The sequence below is a fragment of the Rhopalosiphum padi genome, chromosome 3 (genome assembly GCF_020882245.1).
Source record: "Rhopalosiphum padi isolate XX-2018 chromosome 3, ASM2088224v1, whole genome shotgun sequence".
In the NCBI taxonomy this organism is placed as follows: domain Eukaryota; kingdom Metazoa; phylum Arthropoda; class Insecta; order Hemiptera; family Aphididae; genus Rhopalosiphum; species Rhopalosiphum padi.
Genome location: NC_083599.1, coordinates 31,659,753 through 31,680,451, shown reverse-complemented (window position 1 = coordinate 31,680,451; position 20,699 = coordinate 31,659,753). Strand labels below are relative to the sequence as shown.

The window sequence follows — 20,699 nt, the reverse complement described above, 5'->3', positions numbered from 1 at the left end:
AATTTTTCACGAGTTAGGTAACACATTACTCAATATCAAGCACTCGCATATTTCCCCTGCATATTGTTATGTTACACGTATCTATTCGTATGCGATTCGTAAATTACTGTGTTGGCGTATTCGACACACTCCACAACAGTATTACATGACGTGGTCGGAGATTATTATTATGGTTTTGCTCGTTTATTCGTCATCGGCGCCAAATTTCTACAAACATTTTGTATTTGTTTCGTCATGTAACCGTATATTGATCAATATAAAAAGGCGAGCATTTCGTCGGCCGAAGGTTTGTTTATCTTCCAATGACATTATCAGCGGCTAATGGGTCAAGTAAACACGACGGTAACGGCGGTTTTTGTAAAAATGTTATGATGGTATCACAATTTATGATACGCGCGCGTACTTACTAATTATCTTAGACGGTAAACAATGGGTCGAATATTATGATATTAAGCCTGTTGTATATGGACATTAAAAATGAAAAATACGGCACGAGAATACACAATATCCATTATCCCCTGCGTATTGTATATGGTACATATAACGTGTTTTAAAAACCACACTATTAAGCCGAACGCAATCCGTATAATATGAACAAACGTGTTAAATTAATATACTATGTCGCGGATTTTAAGTCTGATGATTTAATGTAACATTTTAGTATTTACATCGCCGCGAATACGGTAGTGGAAATAATAATATTGCACGCGCGTTGATTTATTAAAACATCGATTCGATGTTTGATACGACCAATAGTTACTACAATAATTGATATTATAGGTATTGATTGTTTTGATGCCATTGTAGTGAATACAGTTTTTTACCAGACAGATTTATATAATAAATTATTTTTATGATAAATATTGAAATGTGTTTTAAAACATAATATTATATTGTGAAGATAATTGTGTTAAACTTATTGTCATAGTATATAGGTTGTTAATTGTCGCAGACATTATCTTCAAATTATGTGTCGCATAACTGATAAATAAAATTTTGTTTTAATTAAATTTTTTTTTTTTTTTTTTTTAGTTGAACTACCATCTTATGGAGGTAAGATACCATATTTTGAAGTAAATAGTAGCCATTTTTCATAAATTATAATATGTAAAAAATAAATAAATAATTTCTGCAAAAACAAAATACTTGTGTTAACATAATATAATAATAAGTAATAATATTAGAATTTAACAATAATTGTATAGATCAGAGAATTACTAATATAAAGTATAAATTTAAATTCAATAATTACGCGTTGTGGCCGTTGGGGGTATAGAATAGTTTGTTCATATGATTATTTTATTAAATTAAAATTTGTTAATACAACATCTGAATTATAATTTTCAATTGCAAAAAAATTGTTTTCTTATGACGTTCATTAAGAAACTAAATAAAATAAAAACTCATTTTTATGCATGATCATTTTTAATTGCATGTCATTGTATTTTTTTTCGAAAAATTAAAAATATGTAGTTAAAGGATTTTGTAAATATTTTACGTTTTTAAAAGTTAACATGACATTATTATACTAAAAATTATATTTTTGACTTAAACACTTAATTAAAATAATTTACCTAGTTACTAACTATTATAGGTATGTTAGGGTCATCCAATTTCTGAGTTAATTCATCAATAATGAACTTAAAATAATTTCTATTAATTCACTCCGCTTCATATTTTCTTTCACATAAGAAACAGTCATATTCTAACATAATATATTTTTGTTGAATCTCGTGAATTTTAAATAATTATTTTTTTTTTATCATGAACACTGAACAGTCATTTATTCTGTATTCTTAAAAGAAAAAAAAAATACCCAAACATCGACCACCAAATATTAGTCTTTATTGTTTCAAGAAATGAAAAAACAATACTTCTGAGCCTATCATGAATTAAATAAAGAATACGTTGCTAGTTATTCAAATTATAAATAATTTTAGTTTTCAGAATAATAAAAATCACAAATCAGAGAATTCTTGTCAGTTGAAAATTCAATGTCGAATGTATCTCGTTATTGAGTAATTTAGTATAAAAGATGTAATCATATACCGATAAATACGTAAAACCGATGATGTGCAAAAGGCTCATAATCTATTTAAAAGTAATATTTACGTTTTTTTTTTTATGTTTATATTATTATAGGTAATTTCTTAATTAATAGGTTTATTTATTTTTTCAATAAAATAAAACTTATTTTTGACTCTCATTATTTACCCCATTGATATATTATTATTTCGTTTTCATCTTCACAATAAATGTTTAAAAATATTTCAATGTTCATGGAAAAAATTGAAAAAAAGTCAAAAAAATGTAAAAAATTATATTATTATTTTGAATGCATTTTATATTAAAGATATTAACACATAAATTCGTTTTTTTCAACGAAAATGTCTTACGTTTAGTCGTATCACTCTTACAATTAATACGCGTTAACACTTGGGACATCTTACTCGTCATGTACGCTTTAAAGCAATGACCATATCTTAAATTTAATTTTGCCGGCACTGTACACTTTTAATGAAATACAATGATATAAGTACGTTTATTATTGAACGTACTTTGTTCCTTTAGAACTTATGACCATATTATTATGATATGTATACATCTCGGGGCTGTGAGAACTCATATAGGTAAGGACGTCGAACAGTAGTTATCAACAGTATAACACAAAATATAATTGCCGGAAATACTTTTATTATGAAACAAACTGATAAGCAGAATATATATAAATTTGATATTTATGCCGCGATAATAGCACACACGCGCACTATCGAGACCTCTGTCTTTGCAGTATACACAACAACGACCGGCCTTTATGTGTCTGCGCGTGTGACGGTCTTAAATGGTAAATATGTTGTCATCTCAGCACATCTCACTTCATCGGCTCGACCTACTTTAATTACTTACTAATCTAAAATATATTTCTATGTACGTTGTGTAAAATAATATTATTGACTGTCTACGTACACACTACAGTTTGTGAGACGGGAATGGCTGTCCTTTAGTCTGCGTTCTACCAATATTTATTGCAAATAAATATTATGTACCTATTTACCAACATTTGTCTGTGTCTTTAATAACAATTCTGGTTTGAGTATTATAACCACTGCGATCGGTTAAATGCAAAAAGACTAAAACAAATTGGAAGACTCTATACTTGAAAATAATGTATTAAACGTTAACAATAAAATAATTAAAAAAATAATGAATAAAAATAAAAACATTAGATGTCTTCTACCGTTTAATACACCTAAAAATTCTGAGGGCATCACCTTCATCGTGGGGCGTCTATAAATTATATATTTTTACATTCCGATTACAAAAAATTGTTCATATTCATATATTATATATTGTAATAGATAATAATGTTATTATTATTATTATTATTTTTTTTTATTTTTTTGAGTATATCCACGCAGTTGTTGTATTATTTTTAAATTAAGTGGTGGCCACAAGCTTTCAATCTTTTGGGTCTTCGCACCAAAAGTTGGGTCAACAAAATTGTTTTAGTGGTTTACTGTAATACTTCATGGGTCTACCCACTTTGAGAAAATCCGCCGTTATACGTTACTACGTTACCCAATACCCATCTATCAGAGTTAATAATTGAACCAACATGTACCTCTCAGTCGATAATGGCGTGTAAGGTTTCTCGATCTCTTCTCTAAACAACAAAATACCTACCGAGCTTTAACTTTGTCGTCATCCTTAATGCACATGCCAAATACCGATGGGCCCGCAAGCGGCCTTCCGTAGATACAAGCACTATTTTTTTCATAATTTAAAACATTTTCCACGGGTAAATCTGCTGATATTTTAGCATTCTTAAAATACAATTTTAATAAATATTGGTTATATAACATTATAATATTCTATGAATATAAAAATGTATGTACCTACACATATTTTTTTTTTTTTGCTTGTTCCTTATTTTTCAAGACCATTAAGTTATTGACGTTATTTGTAGGTATATTCTATAAAGCAAACCCTGATACATTTAGCCAGTGGTTGTATAATGTATTATGCTAACTAAAGATCTATCCATTAAATTAATTACAATTTATCATACATTTTTAAACCGATAATACACTAGATCGAGTTGTATAATAATACGTATATCGCTATTATTTTGTCTATAAGTTTAACATATTTATTTTCCATAAAAAAAAATGTTTAAAAATTATTTTAAAGCTAAAATCCAAGAAAAATATATTTTAAAATGTATTAATTTCCTTACCTAATACTCTAGGTTTAGGTCGTAGGAAATATTATGTTGTAACGTTATAGCTTTTGATATTTTCATTGTAAACAAAAATATTATCAAAAGTATTAATACACAATTAATTACAAGATCTTAATTGTTAATAATTAAATATAAATATTTTAACAAATATTATTTTAAAATAATGTCGTAATTCCAAACAAAATGTACCAACTATAGATACAAGAATAAAAATTTGGGTCATGAATACGATCCACACATAAAACCAATAATTATTAAAATAAAGGTGATTTATAGTTTACTCAGTATCTAATTGTTCAATAAATATTTGTAAATTATTTTCAAATCAATTTAACTATATAATTATATATTATAATAGATAGTGAATTAAAATGGCTTGCAAAATCTCTAATATTTTTTTAGTCAATTCTATATTAACGGACAATCGACCGAAATTACACAATAATATTATGTAGTAGTATGTTCACAATATAACTTCCTCTTCATTTACAAAATCTGTGGTTCGAAATATTTGTATTCTTATCGCGTGTGTATCTCATTTACTCTAATTAACAATTTCATTTATCTGTTAAACGACCACATGCATTGCTCTCGGTGTATAAACGCTAATTAACAATTGGTATAAGAGACGTAGTTATATATTGGTGCACATCAGACAGTAAGATTACGACTGAAAGTTAAATTGTGGTTTTAAGAAATTGAATTTTCTTTTTTCTTTTTCTTTTACACACCTATACATTGGTTTATATTAATTATTCACCTATCTATTCATATTAATATATTATAATATTACTTTTTTTTGTCATAATTTCAATACATTTATTTCGTGAATAAATTCGTATGTATTTTTTTTACGATTGAGTGACATTACTAGACTATTAGTTGATATTGTACAATTTATTTTGTAATAATTTTTTGTAATGAACATTTTTTTTATCATGTAAACGGTTCTAACCGATCTTCATTGAAATGTAAAATAATTTTTTATTTAAATAATATTCACATTTATTATTAAGCGAAGAAACAATTTATTTGAAACGTCCGTGTACAAAAATCATGGTTATATTGTCTTAACAACGTTCGTATTGTTAAACACTAATTCACTATAGAACAGTTAAATGAACTTAAGGCAATATAAATTTTTAGGAAGTGAGTAATTTTCTTTAGTCGTGCTTATATTAGCAGATCATAATAGCTTAATACATATTATAACATTATCTTTCGAAAACCTGCAAACGTTATATTATTGTCTCGTCGTGAACCAATATTTCAAATCATCTTTTCAATGTTTCCAGGGCCATCAGCCAAACGTTATGAAAGCCTATTATAATATCATATATTGTATACCGAAATACTAACTTCCAGCACTTCATCAGCGTCGGGTTAAACTAATAAGGATAATTTTATGCAGCCTTTGAAGATGGTATACATTATAACCTACAGCTCGGTTGTCTTTATATACCTATAAAAACTTTGATGGGCACATTTTATTATGCGTTAATTTGCCATATATTTAATATAATTCCAAATTTTTTGTCTTGGCGACGGACGGGGACTTAAGACCGGAGATGTTCAAAGGGACGAGTTGCGCGTGGTTTTTCACCGGCTTTACCCAAACCGAGTGTATATAAATATACGCGCGCGTCGCTCGCAGATCAGGTTGTCGATATTGTTTGTACGGATAACATTGACCGAGAATAATAATTACAAAAGTTTTTCAAGTATTCGGCGAGCATCGAACTATCCGTGCGTAAAGAAGAGTACGGACTCGGCCGATATCGTCTTCATTAATCCGTCGTGCATACTTATTTGTATGAGTGGTATACCATATATATCGGGTTTGACGGATTATAAGTAACCGTCTTATATTTTAAGCCGCCGTACAGTTTCTTAATTACTAAAATTATCAAAGTGTTGTGTTTCATCGACGTTCGCACTTAAGTGAGTTTAGCCTAATTACCGTCGCGTATCTTGTGCCAGCGATATATGCTACAGGGCGCGCTTACTGTACTCATAATAATAATTGCATCGAACATGCGCCCGCCGTATATATTATATAATACCTAAATTCGTACATATTATAATATTACGACGTGAATACAAATATCGTATAAATAATAATAATAATAATAATAATAATAATATAATGGAATAGTATTAGATTTATGTGTATATTTTTCAAATCGTAATAATCGGACGAACACAATATTATAATAAGCTTATCGAGTAAATTATAATAGCGTGTCGATGGGGACAGGTTACGTACGCATTATAAAATGAATATCGCGTGACTTTCGAATGTACAAAGTCGGTTTTAGCGCGGCACGCGTCATAATTGGTCGCCGAAAAACAAATAAGATTTTTTTCGAAATGAAGCGCAGAGACTTGAATTTTAGGATATGAAAAACGAGGCGTTACTTAGACACAACAGTGCTCGTGTACGGTTGAGTTCATAAACCGTGACGGGAGATTTATGCGATGATATCCACTTAACACGAAAAATTAATTCGTTAAAGAATTTAAAAGTACACGTTTATTTTAATTAATTGTCATAGTTAATAAATAAAAACAATGGATACGATATTTTACTTTTACTAACCTTAATAAAATATTTTAATTAAATAAATGCAATTTTTAAATTTAGCTAACATTGGAGCTCTTCTGTAATTAATCTGAAAGTTACTAAACAAATATTCTTCATTTTTTTGCTCTTAAAAAGTCAACACAAATATTAGGTTTATCTGATTTTTATTTTTATAAAAGTGAATTCATCGTAATATAATTAAAATCTACTTGGAAAATATGTTAGTTATAATTTTTAAGAGAAAAATAACATTTAAAATAATTGCAAAATTGATTTAAAATAATAAACTGGCAGTTAAAAAAGTCCAATGTTTTTAATAGTAAAAAAAAATAATATATACTAAATTTGGATAAAAAAATATTAGTAATTACTTCAGCATCATGGTTACTATTTCATAATAACCTAATGGAATATGGTTGGTTGTAAGATAACTTTATTAATAATCAATAACTTTATCCTATAAAAATAATATTTGAATTCATATACCAACTACAATGTTTGCTTGGAATAAAAATAATATTATTTTTGACGAGTACCTAGTATATAAAAGTATTTATTTTTTTTTTTATTCAAACGAAAGTCTACCTCATCAATATAATACAAATATAAAATAATAATAAATAATTACGATAATTTAATTAAAAATTAGTAATAATAAATATAATATATTTCACTTTTTACATTTGTCTTATGAATTATAAAATATCTACTCTTTGCGTCTTTCAAGTTCTAAAATTAAACATAATACTTATATAGTTTCTTATAATATATAAATAAATAATAAATTCGACATTTTAAATTTAGATTCTCTGATATTATACTCGGACTAAAAATTAAAACAGGTAATATAATGTTTTAATAAATAATAATAAAAAATAGACGTTTTTAATACCGTCTTTATACTAATAATACACATTTTATGAGATATTAATTAATAAATAATCCATAACTTTTTTTTCTGGCATTTTAACTGTAAGTAGTTTGCTTAGTTTATATTTAATCGGTTTCATACAACAGGTACCTATAAATTAATTATTAATACGTTATATTTTATATAGGTATTTCCTCTTTGAAATCTTTGTACACCAATTTTCACCCGATTCAGTACTCGCAGTTGTTGGAATATTATTAATTATTATTATCACTGCAACTCGTCATCACTGCCTGTTATTCTCAATATAACGTTTGTACAGTACACACATGAGCACAGTAACCGCTAATAACGTTTACAAAATATCAAAACATCGAATTGCCGAAGACGCAGTGGACTCGACAACAATTCTCTAGAATCAACACGCGTATTTACAGACGTCTCAAGTGATTTGTGACGTGTGTAGATATTTGTTTATTAAATATGACTGGTATAGTCTTGTCGTATTTTTTATTTTATTTCTTTATTTTTCGATTAACTCATCCGCGATTGACTCAATGATGATAATTTTTTCTGTTGTTTGTACATTACTATCCAAGGGTTAAGTTTAAAACCATACATAGGTGTATATATATATTTCAGGTAATGGCTACATGGTCCAAATTTCTCACTTGGACACTATTTTAATAATAAAAAATCTAACGGATAGCATATGTTACCTAGCTGATAAATATATTTAAATATTGATAAATATAATTATTATTTTTTTATTTATTACAATTACTAAGACATTTCATTGACGAGCACAATTCTTCGTGAAATATTATCATTTATGATGTTGATATTATGGCAGTTGTATACGATGATGATACATAATAATCCGATAGATCACGTGAATTATTTGTTTATAAAACTAAACGTAAAAACCAAAGTGGTGATGGTTTTCCCGCCAATTAATAATCTCAAGGTATCAAATCAGTAGCCTGCATAAGTTGAGGAATAATAATTGAAAAATAAATTGATATTAAAAACGAATATGCTACGAGTTTTCTTATCAGTTTAACACAAACGCTTATTGAAAAAGAAAGTTAAGTTCCAGATTAAATAAGTAATGTAATAAATGAGAATGCAAAGTTTATCTATCTTATTTTACTGAACAATAAGAAAAATAAAAACTGAAACAAACAGACTGGAAAATAAGCGATTCTCTTCGTTTTTGAAACAGCGATTGCATGGGGGGTGAAATGTTGATCATTTGTCTTCTGAGATTTAATTCAATCAATGATAAATCGTCGTGGCATAGCATAGAATAGCATATAGCATTTATATTCATTTCATTGGTGGCTCATTATTATTTAATTTTTTTTTTTTTATCAATTGTTTACTGAAATATATTTAATTTCATCTGTTTCATACTGATTTCCAATTATACAGTATTTGAATAAATTTTGTACCAAATTAAGGTTGTTTTGACTAGAAAGTCATTGGACAAAAAGCCTTGTTGTTTTCATTTGTCTAAAGATTAAGTTGTTATTACAGGTGGTCTGGAATCGCAATACAAAATAAAGTAAAGTAATTATTTAAATTTATAAGACGATATCATTTAAAAACAATAGGAGTTACTCATTTTAACAAATAACTATTCCATTTATCACAATAGAGGAATACGGTGACAAGTGAGCGTCGGGTAAAAATGCGATGTGCGTCCTTACGGCGGGATCATTATTTTGTTCGTTAACTCCCCAAGTGATGACGTAGAGAAATGTATTTTAATTAATATTTAATATTATTACTAGAGACTTAGGCACGCCTATAGTTCATAATGCATATTATATCGTAACCGCGCAATTCCAATTTTATTATTTGGCCAACGTGACACGTGCAGTATATTGTGCTAACTAATTGGCGAATAGGGTAATGAAAATGTCTGAGTCACGATTATTTGAAACGAAACGAACCGCCAGAAAATATAAAATCGCAAATAATTTATACCTAACTATTGTACAAGAAGACACAACTTTAATTCTACATCGTGTGGGAGACTGTGTTCCGCCCGACAATTACTGTGTGTATTAACTTCGGTAAACATTTTTACCACGTGAAACTTCACAGTGAGCGCACATTTATACCTATATAAGTACCAATTATGCTTGCCCGACATATATATTTATAAAAGAAGTATATTACACACACACACACACACACTTACACACACACACACACACAAAATATATATATATTGTACATATTACGACCATCGTCTCACAAAGCATAAGAAATGGTCGGAAAAATCCCTGAGAGTAAAACGTTATTGTTTTTCGCGTAACCAATTTATTAATCGCGTGTATACGTATGTTAGCGGCACGATGTGAATTCATAAATTATTGAAAATTATTACATAGGAAAAATCGTTAGGGACTAGACGTCTTGGAAAATAAAGATAACTCGTAATACTCGTTGTCAGTATTTCCCGATTGTATATTACGAATATATTACGAGAACGAAAATGATCGATCAGTCATTAACTAATGAAAGTCGAACACACAGTTTATTTGAAAAAAAAATGCACTTAAAATTATCGTAAAACGTACACTATTCATATGATATTTAATATTATGATTTGGGTAAACTATAGTGTCTTATTAATAGAAACGCATCATGACATATTTTTATAATATTTATATTTTATAAATCGTTTGTATAATGATAATATCATTATATTGCTAGGTAGATATAATAAAATAAGGATAATAATAATACATATTTTTAATGTCAGAATAATAATATGTTTAATTTTATGAAAATTTAAAAAAAAATATGCAGTATGCATCATAACATGATTATTTTTTATATTGTGAGATAAATAATGGTTAATAAATGAATATTTTATATCATACCCGAGACAGTAAGACAGTATTTAAAATGCTTAGGAAATATTGTTTTTAATTTGGCGAAATATTCTTTTTCGTCATTGACTGGTAATTTACTAAAATTATTAAATGTCAACATTTTTGCTTACAAAATATTATGTATAACGCACGGCCCGTTAAAATTAATATTATAAAATACTGCCTACGGAATTGAAGACGAGATAAGATTGCCGCGATGTCTACTCGTTTTGAATTGCCTTGTTTTGTTCGATAAATCATTTCCGAGCAGCTCGAAAAAAATTAGTTTTTATAGCATCGCACGTTATCGGTACATAATATATTATAATAACTAAGATCCTGTGATTATCCACTTCAGGCGTTATTTTGTTCAACTGAATGTACGCATTATATATACTAACCATTATTTTATTAGGTACGTGTAGAGTGGAAATATAAAATATTGACTCATACGATAATATTGATTACATCGCAGACTAGGTCATCAGCCATGCAGTAGTACACAATATAATTACAATATAATATAATAGTATTATACGAGTTATCTACATTTTTTTAAGATGCATAATGTGCAAAATAAAAAACAAACCGAATAGTTGAACGTTTATAATAACAATGGAAACAATAAATTACTATTAAACCCGACGAATAAAATGGTTGTTTATTTTCGTCCGGATATTCGAGTGAAAAACAAGCCTCACTATTTTGTTGTTCATTTAACTTAACGATAATATCTACACCGGCAGCGGCCGCACTATTTCGACTTCAGTGTGCGGTGCAATTTCTATAAGGCACTTGATTATTTCTTATTATATATTTTATTGTTCTTACGAAACAATAACATTTTTGTTGTTTCGTGAAACACACGAAACAGTACAAAGATACGCGCGAACTGCACGAGCCGAAAAACAATTAAAACTATCCGATACACACGACTTTTAGCCGAGTTAAATGAATAGATGTACTTAAATATATAAGCCGTTCGGTGCCGTTTGACGTTCGCTTATCCATTTTTCGTTTTCCATTTCGTTAAATAAGATTTAGAAAAATTCATTATATTTTAGGTACTTTTATAATGTTTTGAAATAACACTCGATGAATATAAATCATACCGGTTGCTACTAGTTTTACTTATCTAAAGTATTCAGATTTGAAATGATTCCATTTCGAGTATTATAGTTATACAGACGCTTATAATAATTAAAATAAACAGATATACATAATTACATTTTAAAATAGATAAATATGTGACGATAGAAAATTTAGATTAGTTTATTAAACAATTTCAAAAAGATATGCGATAAGAAAATTAATTAACGCTTCTTTGTCGTATGTAATTCTTATAAAGTTAAAATAAACATTAAGTATATTTTCGTTTGTTTTTTTTTTATCACTCGTAGAAAAAGTATATTATATTAAATTTTTTATAATAACATTATGTAATTCGTGTTTTTTAAATACAAATTCGCCACCAATCGACAATATTATTTATTCAATGACTTTATTTATAACACATTAAATATTACTTGTTAGTCCTTTATCCGAGGAGTTTTTAAATACACGAGTTTCAAAAATATTGTTTAAAGAAAGTTATTATACAAATTAGTTAGTTTTAAAAAAAAAACATTGTTTAAAACGATCAGTAAAGGTATTCGCGTATTTGCAGGAATTTTATCACAAGAATTGAATGACTAGAAAACAACATTTATTATTTTTTATTAATAAACATTGCATGGGTGTATACAGATACAATATAAAAATGTACAAAACACAATACGCGTTCCATTTACTTGAATACCTATACGAAACTAAAAAATATGTAAAATAATAATAATAATAATAAATATCGTTATTTTATTTAATTTTTCAAAAAAGTGAGATTTACATCAACAAATCCAATTTTCTCAATACAAAATCGATATTTTATTATCGCCCACCGGTGTATACATTTTCAAAAACATACTTTAATGTAAACGGGACATTTCGTTATAGATACATATGTTTTTACTCTCAATATGATTGTTTTATTTATTTTATTTTGACATACATTACTTTGCGTTATACTGTAAATGTAAAAACCCGTTGGATTTTATAAATCGTACACGCCGTTATAATATAATGTTCGTTTCGATAACGCGTAAAGCTTCTCACTTTGGCGTTCAAATGATAGTAATTATTACCAAACAGTAAACGGGCGATTAATACGTATATTATAATTTGGTATAATAAAATATTAAACGTAATTATGTATTTCGGTAACGATCGGAATTAAATTCCTCTTTCAAACGTGATTAACATTTGTTTTTAAATGTTTTTATTATACGCAAATTGAATAATACGGTTATTAACTGTAATTAAAATTTCACAGAAAATATATTTTAACTTTTATTAATTAATGCATACCAGCATACCTATCGGAAAAAATTATGTAATATACGCACAACGATTTCGACACGTTTTTAATGTTGTGATATGAAATGTGCTAATGATTTCATCAATGAGTACAATTGATTACAACAATTCGCGTGCATTTAATGATTTAATAGTATAATAATACACTCTATAGAATCATATTATAATATATGATATCTTCGTACATTTCAATACATTGTAGTAAACGTTGATATGTTGCATACTGCATGCGACACCGAGAGTTGGTAGCATGAAAGCACATATTGCAGGCGACGTGTGCTTATAACATAATAATATTATAATACTGTCAATTCGTCAGATGATTTCAAAAGGGTTCACTGCCAAGTCGCCAACCACTGGCCACTGCCCACCCGTTGGTTGCCCTCTAGTGTTAATTTCTATTTGTATTACCGAAGGACAGAAAGCTATATTTTAACATTAAAAGTTTGTGAAACAGGATCGGTTAGGAATTTAGGATAACTTGGTTGTAATTAAATGTAGAAAGATTTATTGAGGATTTATTCACTTCCTCACTGGTGTATAATTGTCCATATAGTGTCCATCGTTCATGAAGTTTTATTTTACATAATAAAACGAATTATTTTTAAATTATTTTCTATTTTACCTTTTTACTCGTAACTCAAGTTAAATGCATTCTATTTTTTATTATATAAAACAAGACAATTATTAGTTCAATATACACCTGTGCGCCTAAAATATATAAAAATATGTTAATTTGATAAATTAAAAGATAAATACGTGATAAAGGAATCACCTGCTATTATTGATAATGCTTTCTTTTAAATTTATACAATTTAGGTTTTAATCTAAAATTTAGATTTGCGCAAATATGATGAATTTTTGACCCAAAAAATTTTGAAATTGCTCTTACATTTAGTATTAAATAGAAGGATACAGATTTGATTTTAGTGTATTCTAAAATTCTATTGCATTATTTTTATTATTAAAAATATAACTCCTAATGTTATCTCCTGTTATGAATCTATTAATTCGCTTTTCAACAAACCAGCATTGCAATTTAAAATATTAATTTAAATAATGCATCTTTTAGAGTGTAAACAATTAAATAAGTCAATGAGTGGATTATAGTATATTATATTTAAATTTTTGTGAAAACTTTTATAAATTGTTTGGGTTAGTTCAGTAGTTATTTTTTAACGTTTAGTCATTATTAAGGCAAAATGTTTTATACATACCGAGGAGCATATTGTATTAGTGTCCTTATACTAGAGGGTTTGGCAGGGTCCCAAAATTACGATTCGATAGAACTAAACTAGCCTTATGATTTTCATATGAAATTAAAGTTTATCACAGAGTGATATTTTGGAATTTAGTATATTTTATGATAGAAGATAATATGTAATATCATAAAATTGGCTAATGTTTATGTTACGTTTAGATACGGATCCCTAAGTTCAATTTATAAACAAAATATGACATAATATAGCGATAGAGTTATAGGATAATATCAATACATTTTGACACGGAAATGCATTACGCCCATAATTCGTATGTTATTATTACGAGGTGTTACAGTATTATTACATTATAATCAGTAAAACTTTTAAAAAAGTTACAGTATCGGTTTTTAATGTTGCTATTATTTCCAAACTTTTGTTGTTGACATACTATATTACTTGCAAAAGCATTTTGCCATCATATTAGTTTATCGCATGTATGTTAGGTTTTATTTAAATTGTTTGTGTGCTTATTGTACTTGATTGTATTTTTTACACTAAACATAATTTTTTAACTTAAAAGTGATCTCAAAAAAATATGTAAATATTTTTTGAACTAATTCAATATTATTTATTAATTTAAAATGTATGTGCTTTAGAATAAACTTAAACAAGCTTCACACCATTAAAAATAATATATGATAAGAAATAATGCAATATAGTTTTGTCATACTTTGAAAAAAAAAAGTTAAACGAAATCTATTTTTATAGTTGAATAACTTAGTGTATAACGATTATGTTTCATCTAAAGCTAGACAAATTAGAATAACTACCTAATTTATACGTATTATTTAAAATATTTAATATTATACGTACACGATAGAAGTCTAAAGGTTATTGTGGACTGAATATTTTGAGCCACAGTTCCTTAATAATAATTGCACTATAGTTGTTTTTGTGTACATTTATTATAATACAAAACTCTTTTAAAGTGTTATCACAATAAAAACATATCTTTTACACTCTGTATTTTTTTTTTTGCATTGTGAATCTTCTAATTCTTAACATACCAAACTTAATCTTTTTCCCAGTCTTACATTGATTTATTTTACTTACGTGTTTTATTTTTGCGAATATGCTGTTTTATTGCATAATGTAACAGTATATGGTTACCTTTTTTATGGTATCAAAATATATCGTCTCTAGTCTCTGTAGATACGTGATTCCTCGACATAGTATACGCCGTATTATTGTTCTGCAGAGTTATCATTGTAATAAATTTTCCCAAAAGACACTTGCTTAGGTGAGACTATCGGACGAATAGAATCGAATTTTGGTTGTGGTCTCCAAAATGTCTTTTTGACCTTTTCGTCGAACTCGCATGAACAGATTTACACGAAATCGGTTTAAAAAATGTCGTGTAGATGCTAAAAAGACGCATGTTGTGGCTAAACGAGTTTTAACAGAAAAAATGAATATCTCTGAAAATTAAAAAACATAATCAACTAAATTATTGTTATTTTAATAAGAATAAGCTTCATTATGACTGGGTACCTTTTAAAAAACATATTATATTTTAAGCAAAGCTAAGATTTTTTTGTTATTAAAATGATGATTTTCATGTTTTTTTTTTATGAATCCACTTTGCAGTTGTAAATTTGCACTAAAATATTCTTATTAAATTAGTTATTAGAATAAATGAAAAAAAAAAAAATAATATTTTTGGTATATTATTATATAATACTCTGTGTAACATTTTAAATTGAGATAAAATTTAATTGAATCAGCGTCGAATCAATTATTGTCCATAAAAAAAAGTAAACTATAACGTAAAATATGAATAATTTACTTGTTTTCCATTATTCTAAAAGTAAAAATATCCTTTAACGTTTGAATCCTAAATAATTGCAGATAAAAAATATACACATTTTTTTCTAAGAACTTAATTCCAAAAGCAAAACTATTTTAGTCGCGCAACATGGCGTTGCATAATTTATAAAGACAATTTTAAGCTAAAACTAGGTATTTTTTTAAGTCCAATGTAATTTATCGTTTTTAATAATTTTAAATAAAATTTAACACCGATTTAATATAATGGTATAATAATAACCTAAAATAAGTTCTTTTGAATATCATACTCATTTGCATTTTTCTTTTCTCTTTTTTTAATAAATCGTATACTATACGTAAACATTAATAAGCATTTGTACATTTGTTAAATAATAAGATTTAGCTTATTGAATTGTAATTAACTAAATGAGATGCATATTATGACGTAGTTGAGCTATTGAAAATAAAAAAATCATTTATTTATAAATTTATTTTTTAGCAGGAAAGTACTTATTAATTTTAGAACACTATTCGGCAGTTTATCATAATACAATTACAATAAAATACTTAATTGTATCTTATACATACGGTTAAATAAGTGAATAATATGTATAGAGTATAATAATATTATATACCGCAGACGACGGACGTGCGTTCTATAATATACGCACGCGATAAATCCATCGTTGTACTCACTGCGATTCTGATTACATTTTCGCAGAATATTTAATAAAATAATTTATTTAATAATTTTTTATAATATTATTAATATTTATTTAATAATTTATTATATACTAACTGTATTCAACGTGGGTAAAAATTAGTCTATCCGTCTATAGTTTTCAGTTTTGTTATGTTATTTTATTTTATTTAACCAATGATGGCCCTATATATAAACAAAAAAATATTCTATCTTTTTTCTCTAATGTTGAGCCAAATCGGTCAAAAACTATGCACTTTCATAAGGAATATAAAATAAACCTTTGTCTTTATACATCATATATATAAATTATGATTTCTGCGGTGGTAGTGGATTTCGTCTCGTCGAAGTCCGTCCTTGTCCGATCGAGTGGAACATTTTCTTTAACACGATATTTTCGATTTTTTGTTAGGTTTTTTAATCAACTCGTATCTTCCCCCGATTACACGCACCACGAGACGATTAAACGACGAATTCGCTTAAACGGAGTGTCTGACCGTGTTTTCACTCGCCCGCACGCCCGTCCGTATACTACAGTGTTATGTGGATTCGTATAATAAACTCGTATATTATCTGTAGTGAGGGTCACCAACGTAAGTTAGTAATTCAACTAAAACCGGAGAGGAAACAAAAATAAAAGCATAGTTCACCGTAGTCTTAAAAGTGTAAAGTCATTGGCGCAATGTCATTATCACTGGCGGCACAGCGGAGAAGTCACTGATCCAACAATTTTAATGTCTTTATGCGGATTATCGCTAACTATTCTGAACGCAGACCGACTATTGTAGAAGGAGAACTAACGAAATATAATTATGTGATTATTTTATAACTGACCAAATACAATATGATTATCATTATAATTTGTGAATTAAGTTTTTTTTTTTTTTTTAATAATGACATTGCAATACGTCGTATTTAGTCAGATTTAAGACAAAAATTGTCCTAAATATTATATATTATATATTATATTTTATAGAAAACTATCAAAAAATACTATTATTCCCAGAACATAAAATCTGATAGCTCAGAAGCTACTCGCTATAATTTCAATTTAAAAACCTAAACGTTTTGAAAAAATTCGTCCACACAGCAAATTACAATACTTACTAAAAAAGAGTGGTCTTTGTTTGATAAAAATATTTGTTTCGCCGTAATCACGATTCAATTAAAAAATTCGGAATTTGAATAAATGCATTAGGTATTCAAAGAAAAATAATTAAAACCGAATGGACTAACTTTCATTGACAATCTTATTAGAACGTATTTATTATACGAGTATAGCGTGACAAAAAAAAAAAAAAAAAAAAAAACAATTTTAATATATCTATTACGTGTCATATACAAAAATACATAAGATTTTAATTTAAAATTTTCGTTTTTACCTACTACAGAGTTATAAATAGTGTCGATATCATGTTTTCAAAATAATAATAGAAAATTAATGTTATCTCCGGTGAAAAACACGATAAAGTACTCGCGGTGTAACCGTACATTTCATATATTATTATAAATGTGTACACACTTATCTATAATCTATGTGTGTAGGTATTATATTAAATATTATGGGTGGATTTTTCATGCGTGCCCGGTATTACTAACAATAATATTATAATTAGTGTGATTTTGTTTTTTTTTGTTTTCTCGTATATCCTATAAGTACTCCAAGGACCAGCGTATCAATTAATCCGCACGCACGCCGCGATAACAATTATTCATATAGGCTGGGCCGCCGATACGGCATGCGTAGGCTCGCGGGCAAAACGTAATATTATGGTAAAACAAATAACTATAAACCCAAAACATACACGCGGGTCGGAGTTATATACCACGCGATTGTTTGACCTATGCAAAATGATGACGCAAAGAGCGTGTGCGTGTGTGACATATTATGGACAACAATTTCCAGTATAAAAACACAAAACCATTCCGCCTCGGGTTTTAATTCATTAACGGCCCTCCCGCCGCTGCAGTGTCTCGCGAGTCGTGACGCACATGCTACCCATCGTTTTTCTACCGTATACGCGTGTATATAATATAATATAATATTACAGGTGTACGTCGTATGACATAATATTATTGCCGTGTGTTACGCGTTAACACTACTACTACTCCTACACGCGTAATATAATTACGGTATTTATGTATTATCGTGTTCCTAAATATTATTGGCTGTCGGGGGACATCAATTTGTCAACTTACACATTATCTGTCACGCGCTCCTGTGTGACGCGCTAAACTTATAACGGTTTTCAGATGTGCGTACTCTATCAAGCAACCACCACCACCACCACCACCACCACCACCACCAGTCACCCTTACCGCGGATGCGCGTATATCAACAGTGAGCGATTTCCAAATGTATCTCCCCCCCCCCGCACATCATATCACTTAACCACCTATGGGGATCTTAACGCATCACCCCTTAAAACTCCGGAGACGAATGCCTCTCGTACATGTAGCACAGCCTCTCGCGGCGCCTGTTCTGTGTACATGCCATTAAACCAATAGTGCGTAATAGGCACCATGATATTATTATTATTATTATTATGTTATACATAATATCCCATATATAAACGCGCGGAAGGATCATATAAATAATATGATATTAGAGCAGCACCATTTGAGGTGGTTAAATAAAAACGTGATAATATGACGTGATCATTTTCTTTTGGTTCAATCAGTCGGTTAGACACAAATCCTGTATGACGTGTAAAATTGAATCCACAAAACTTACCGTATTGAATATACAAATATAAGCTCGAATAGCTGCTGTGCGTAATTTCAAATATTTCACCAGGAAAAAGTAACTGTTTAAAAATTAAAATTTGTCTTAAATAAATATATTTTCGGATTCTATAGGTAGTATTTAATGCTATTGTCTGCTATATATAGTTGCTACGATTCGTTTACGGTTTCATACAAACCGTATGAGCGTATTTTTTTAGTAACACTATAAAGTATCAATAATAATTAAAAGCTTTTTATGCCGTCATAAAGTTGATAAACTTTTAAACTCATAAAATCTTATTACATTTATATTTCATAAACTTTAGTATAACAATATAATTAAATAATGGTTAAATAGTATTATTTTACTAATAGCAGATCATTTATTTTTTTTTTTTTGCTTTGCTCTATAAGCCTTCCAGGATCTTAGCGGCTTCAACTTAACTCATTTCAAGACAGATAATTAGAAAATATAAAACTTGATATTTGAATAATGAGCAAAACAAAACATCCCACCTATATAGCATGCCCCATTTCTGTTCGTTTTGAAAACGAGTTGACAAACACTCGAATGCGATCCATTAGTTGTATAACAGTTAGAATCTTTTTATCTGCTTTAAATATATATAATATATATTTATATACTTATCTTAAAGTGAAAAGTTTAACTTACATTTTAAAGTATTTATATAGAATTGTATTTAAAAATAAAATGCTATAGAACTTTTGCATGTAACTACATTTAATTTTATGCTAACTCCTTATTATATTATTTAAAAACCTATTCTAACGATTCGTTTGGACGATAATATTCTTCAAAATCGAAGTAAATGCACTAAAGTAAACACACCTGTATAATATTATGAAAGGCATTTCCGATATAATTTTTGTATTTTTTGATGTAGAGCTGCGTGGAAACTGATACGATTTAAACGGTTCCCCAAGAATCTATATATAAAAAAAATTATATGCATATAAATCATCACGCGTCATAATATTCTTATCAGTTATCAACACGATATAGTTTGGACGTTTATAATACAGTTTATAACGGTACCTATACATCATCTTGATCATATTATAGTATAATATTTAATATTTAAAACCAGCCATTCAATTTTTTTTTTAATTTTTCATAAAAGCCGAAAAATAATGTATTAGGTGATTGATTTCTGAAATATTAACATTTTTTTTTTAAATTTCAACTAATTAAATATTGATTACAGAAGTTCATTATTTAAATAT

At 27.9% G+C, this 20,699-nt stretch overlaps 1 protein-coding gene across 2 annotated transcripts in view; it reads left to right on the top strand.

Annotated features, from left to right (window-relative positions):
- LOC132924210 (dual specificity calcium/calmodulin-dependent 3',5'-cyclic nucleotide phosphodiesterase 1-like) overlaps nt 1-20,699 on the top strand; it is a 175,071-nt gene that overhangs the window by 16,572 nt on the left and 137,800 nt on the right. Inside the window, exon 2 of one of the 2 annotated variants that reach the window (XM_060988378.1) lies at nt 1,033-1,053. The exons of the other annotated variant lie outside the window; for it this stretch is intronic. Coding sequence (XP_060844361.1) covers nt 1,033-1,053 — 21 coding nt within the window. The remainder of the gene's footprint in view (nt 1-1,032; nt 1,054-20,699) is intronic. 2 annotated transcript variants of the gene reach the window in all.